At 40.9% G+C, this 5361-nt stretch overlaps 1 protein-coding gene across 1 annotated transcript; it reads left to right on the forward strand.

The window, feature by feature from the left end:
* Window positions 1-1402: 1402 nt before the first annotated feature.
* LOC122069077 (cytochrome P450 94A2-like) lies at window positions 1403-3347 on the forward strand. Its single transcript, XM_042633022.1, has one exon. The coding sequence runs from the start codon at window positions 1460-1462 to the stop codon at window positions 2990-2992; it is 1533 nt and encodes a 510-aa protein (XP_042488956.1). The 5' UTR covers window positions 1403-1459; the 3' UTR covers window positions 2993-3347.
* Window positions 3348-5361: the final 2014 nt, after the last annotated feature.

The raw sequence follows: 5361 nt of genomic DNA on the forward strand, positions 1-5361 counted from the left end.
CTTTGCAACCCTCATCCCTTCCCTACCACCGTCATTCTTCCTCGCGCAGTCGTGCCTCACCCTATCCTGCTACCCCTCTCTCCCTATCCTATTATTTTTTGCGCACCAACCCGGTATTGGTATTGACATCTCTTTATTCACCAATCACCTCACGCCTTCTTGTAGAACAAGACTTCTGCAAATACTCACACCCAACCCTCGATGCCGAAGAGAAGAACGAAGCTAGACAACACCTCACACTCCAAGCTTAGGATCCAGCAATTATAATAGCATCGGATGTGTCACCATGGACTGGATTCATCCCCCCACCCCTTGTAATTCCACCGCCAACTACCCCAGACCAAACCTGGAAGCACCCCTAACTGGATCTTCCACATCATTGATACAATCGTTATCTGGTTTCCAAGCTTTGCAAAATTCCTGTAAAAAATCAATCATCTAGCAACGAGGAAAGGAAGGGCGAAAACTACAAGCAACTTCCACGATCTCTGCAAAATCAGTCCAATCAGATGCTCTGTTCTTCCTTTGGATAGAAGAAAAATTCTGGTAATTTTGCACCGTTGGGTATCCTCTTTGAACACCACCAATCTACCATTAGTTCTATGTCAGAGTATGGCATACTCTTCAATATTTGGCAAAGCTGTCTCGCCTCCATTGCCAGACAAGGATCAAACAAAATTTTTGTTCTTAATGCTTTGATTTCCCTCCTCTACAATCTCTGTTGATGATGCGATCCAGGTTAGTAATTCCGGTTTAGACAAGAGAAGAAGGTCATTGTTTTGATCTTTAAGAACAGTAAGGAAGATAAAGAGAATATTGAGGTTGAGAGCAGGGAGTTGTTTCCTATCCATGTTCGAAGAAGAAGAAAGAAGATCAAGTGGGCGGAGGGTAAAAATGTCAAAATGATATGTAAACAAGAAACATACACTGTATTGGGTACTTCAGTAAACCAAAACTCAAATTTGGCTAATTTTGTTAAGTGAAACAATAATTGGCTAATTTGGTAAAAGGAAATCCAAATGTGGGTAATTAGGTAGTTTTCCCTACAAAAGAAGGTATGCGTATCACCCCTAGGATATCTTTCTTTTTTTATTTAAAATAATAATTAAAGATCATACAGTTTAAATTGATCTCACAATATCCAAGGGTCATTAGATGCTTTTTTTTTGTGAGAAGGGTCATTAGATGCTAGCACACCTCATTTTTGAGTTCCTACCCCTTTTCCAATAAATAAATAAAAATAAAAATTAATACAATAAAGAAACTTTCTTCTAGATGACTGCGATTCATTTGAAGTAACCTTTATCTTTTATTGCCTGATACCTCACCCCGGATATGACACATTTTATCTCATTTATTCAACGCAGATCAGCTTATGGTCCATCGCCTATAAATTCACCATCGCACAAAAGCTTTCATCAGGTCTGCGTGTTTCCAATACAAGTAAAATTCATTAGAGATGATACAGCTAAACCTCGAGTTCTTCCCTTCAGTTCTCCTCTTTGTTCTCCCCTTCCTCTTCTTATTCATCAAAGCCTTCTCAACTGCAATCAAGAAGTCTTCAGCTTCATCTCAAAACAACAAACTACCGAGGGTCTATCCCATAGTTGGCTCTTCATTTAGTATAGCTAAGAATCATGAGAGGTTCAACCAATGGGCCACAGAGCTTCTTCAAAACTCTCCCAATGGAAACATACTCCTTTATCGTCCTCTTGGCCATAGTCAGCTCATAACCACTAATCCCTCCAATGTCGAACACATCCTCAAAACCCAATTCTACAAATACCCAAAAGGTGAATTCTTCCGAGACACCCTATCCGATTTCCTTGGCGATGGCATCTTTAATGCAGATACTGATAAGTGGAAGTTTCAAAGACAAATGTCCAGTCATGAATTCAGCACTAAATCTCTCCGGAAATTCATCGAAACAGTCGTGGAAGACGAGCTCTCTGGCCGCCTCTTCCCTCTTCTCTCTTCCGCCGCCGCCAACAACACAGTGTTTGATCTACAAGACATCCTTCAAAGATTTGCATTTGATAATATTTGCAAGATTGCTTTTGGGTTCGACCCAGAATGCCTATCTCCATCATTCCCACAGCCTGTATCGGATTTCGCCGAAGCATTTGAAGATGCTACTAATTTAAGCACCGCAAGGTTTAATTCCATATTCCCACCTTTGTGGAAGCTGAAACGGGCACTTAATATTGGGTCCGAAAGAAGGCTACGAGAAGCAATTTCAACAGTTAAAGAGTACGCAATTAATCTCGTCAGAAAAAAGAAAAAAGAACTCGAGTTGGGAACTCTCCAATCTGAAGATCTTCTCTCCAAATTCTTGAGTTCAGGTCACTCGGACGAACGTTTCGTTACAGATATCGTTATCAGCTTTATCGTAGCGGGTCGGGATACGACATCGGCGGCCTTGACATGGTTCTTTTGGCTAGTTTCTAACAACTTTCGCGTGGAAGAGGAGATATTGAAGGAGATAAAGGAGAAGCCTGAAGCTCTTGACTATGATGAGGTGAAGCATGTAGTGTACATTCATGCATCGTTATGTGAGAGTATGCGTTTGTACCCTCCGGTCCCTATTGACACAAAGTTTTCCACAGAGGAAGATGTTCTACCGGATGGGACGTTTGTGAAGAAAGGAGTGATAGTGACATACATGCCTTACGCAATGGGGAGGACAGAGGCAATATGGGGTAAGGACTGGCCGGAGTTTCGGCCGGAGAGGTGGCTGGAGAAGGACGAAGCTGCTTCTGGAAAGTGGAAGTTTGTGGGCAAAGACTCCTATTCATATCCGGTGTTCCAAGCAGGGCCAAGGGTATGTTTGGGGAAGGAGATGGCGTTCTTGCAGATGCAGAGGTTGGTTGCTGGAATAATGAGACAGTATCGGGTGGTGACGGCGGAGAAGGGCTTTGATCCCTTTTTTACATCTTACTTGTCGTCCAAAATGAAAGGAGGTTTTCCGGTGAGAGTTGAGCGGAGGGTGTAAGGTCCGGATGTGGAGGCTGGAGCTTGGTGTTTATTTGTGCATGGCGCCATTTCATGATATTTACAATGTATATAATCTTTTAGTTTTAAGGTCAGAACCTCCAGCCGCTGGGACGCGCATCGCATGGTTGGGATGGGAGGACATGGATACCCCAGCCGTTGGATGCCTCGCTGGTCTCCAAGTTGTTGAAGAGTATCTTTCCCCCATTGCATTAGGGTTTAATAATAGCCTATATGTCTAGGCTGTGCTTTGTTCCTCTACAAAATAAACTAGTATGTATCTTCTTCTTTGTCGTTTCCTTCTATATTTTTTAGATCATTACATATTTATATTGATTTTTTTTTTAATTTTTAAATGTTTTTCGACCATATCTACACTGAATTAAGAAGGAGATTTAAATCTACATGTAGTCGACCCATTTTATTGGGATAAGGTTTAATTAATTAATTATTATTATTATTATATTTAAATCTGCAAAAGACAAAGTAGGAATTAGCCATAATAGAAAATGCTCCTTCTGACACAAATACTAAAACCAAGATACTCCCTAATGTTGTATGACTAATAATTTTTCCTCATTTCCCTTAGGACCATGAGAAAGAAAAGAAAATCTAGGCCCATAATCTAGGAGTCCATCCAATATTGACAAGAAAAGGTAAGGAATTCCTTTACCATTGGTGGAAGAAAACTGTCTTTCATATTTTTTGTGTCAATCATGGATGATTTGTTGAGGATATGATGTCATGTATTCCAGTGTTTGTGTTTGTGGGTTGATTACGAGGAGTCATTGATGTGTGCCTATGTAGGTTTTGGTATGAATTTGTACTGATGGTTTATTCTTTGTAACCTGAGAAAGGTGTGAGGACGAATTGTTGTAATCCTATATTCTCTATTGATATGGGGCAACCAATCCCTATGGCCAGATTTCGTATGATTTTAATTTCAATTTCGGATTGATTTCATGAAAAATTAACAAATAGATTTTTGTTCAAGAAATTGAAATGGTTTTGGTTGCATCAATTTGAAATATTTCAAGAATAAGAAATCCATTTAGTAGTTCAATTTTTGAGAATAGATTCTCTATATTTCACTGGGAGAAGGTGTAGTGTTGGCGATGGTAGAGGTGGAGGTGGAGGTGGAGGTGGAGGTGGAGGCGGAGGCAGAACGGGGTGAGAATGCATGGTGGTGGTGGTGGTGAAAGCGGTAGGTGATGGTGGTGGTGTTAGTGTGACCATTAGGAGAAGAAGAAAAATGTAACACTTTATTTTTAAATGAAATTATTGGTTTACCATCAAATAAACCATGGCTCATTAAGGAGCAAGTGAGAAACCAGTTTCAAAATAGAAGTCAACCCATGAAATTGAAGCAAAAATCAAACTGTCAGATCTGTTAATATGAAAGCAACTTAGATATTTTTTTTGGATAGATTTAAAGATTTTTGGAAGAGGGTCTTTTTTTTCTTTTATAGAAATTGGTAGTTGATTGAGAAACAAAAAGAGCAATAACAAGCATGGATTTAAGTATCGGCATCGTATCTGACATATTGTATTGATATGGCTGAGATCAATCCTGATCAATTACCTGTATCGTTTCAGGGGTAAAATAATAAAAAAAGTACTTTCTCTAAAAAGCATGGGACAAAAATGATCGATACTTATAGATACTCTTTGACATTGATCCAGGTCGAATTAATATCCATAGAGACCAATACAAATACAGATACCAATACCAACAACTAAATCCATGATAATTAGTGAGTAAGGTAATGAAGAAGAGTACGATGAGCAAAGAAATTGATGGATATAGTGGGGACATACAAGGTCTCCTAGGCGACCCTTTCTTGATTCATTAGATCCAATGGGGCAATGGAGACTCCATCTTCGTTCTTGACCAAGAACTTAGAGACAGGAGTGAGACCGTATAAGCTCTGGATGCAGCAGCCGTCGAGGGTGTGCTGGGAGCAATTGGGGATGGATAGCTGACCAGAAGGTGCAGGATGCGGTCCAGCTTCATCGGAGCATTTGGATTGTATGTGGGTAGGTGAGCTGGCGATCTCTGAAGGTCTGCGGCCCTACGCTGATGCGATCCACCTTCACCGGAGCATTTGGATTGTGTGTGGGCAGGTGAGCGGTGATCTCTGAAGGTCTCCGCCCCTGCGCGGGCATTGGCACCGTTTTTAGGACCATGGGTAGCACTGAGTAGCTGGCCAGATGCATGGCATACATAAATGCTTCCTCCACCTCTTCTTCCACTTATCCCATTCATTGGCTTTTGGAGCTTGGAGTTTGATTAATTTCAAGAGACACCTTCACAGCACCACCCGTTTGGAATATCCCTGTTGCCTTGCCTGCCTTGGGAATCATGTCTCA

This window comes from Macadamia integrifolia, unplaced genomic scaffold (genome assembly GCF_013358625.1).
Source record: "Macadamia integrifolia cultivar HAES 741 unplaced genomic scaffold, SCU_Mint_v3 scaffold530, whole genome shotgun sequence".
Lineage (NCBI taxonomy): Eukaryota > Viridiplantae > Streptophyta > Magnoliopsida > Proteales > Proteaceae > Macadamia > Macadamia integrifolia.

Excerpts from the sequence above, each read along its gene's own strand:
- LOC122069077 (XM_042633022.1), top strand. The coding sequence starts at position 1,460 with ATGATACAGCTAAACCTCGAGTTCTTCCCTTCAGTTCTCCTCTTTGTT.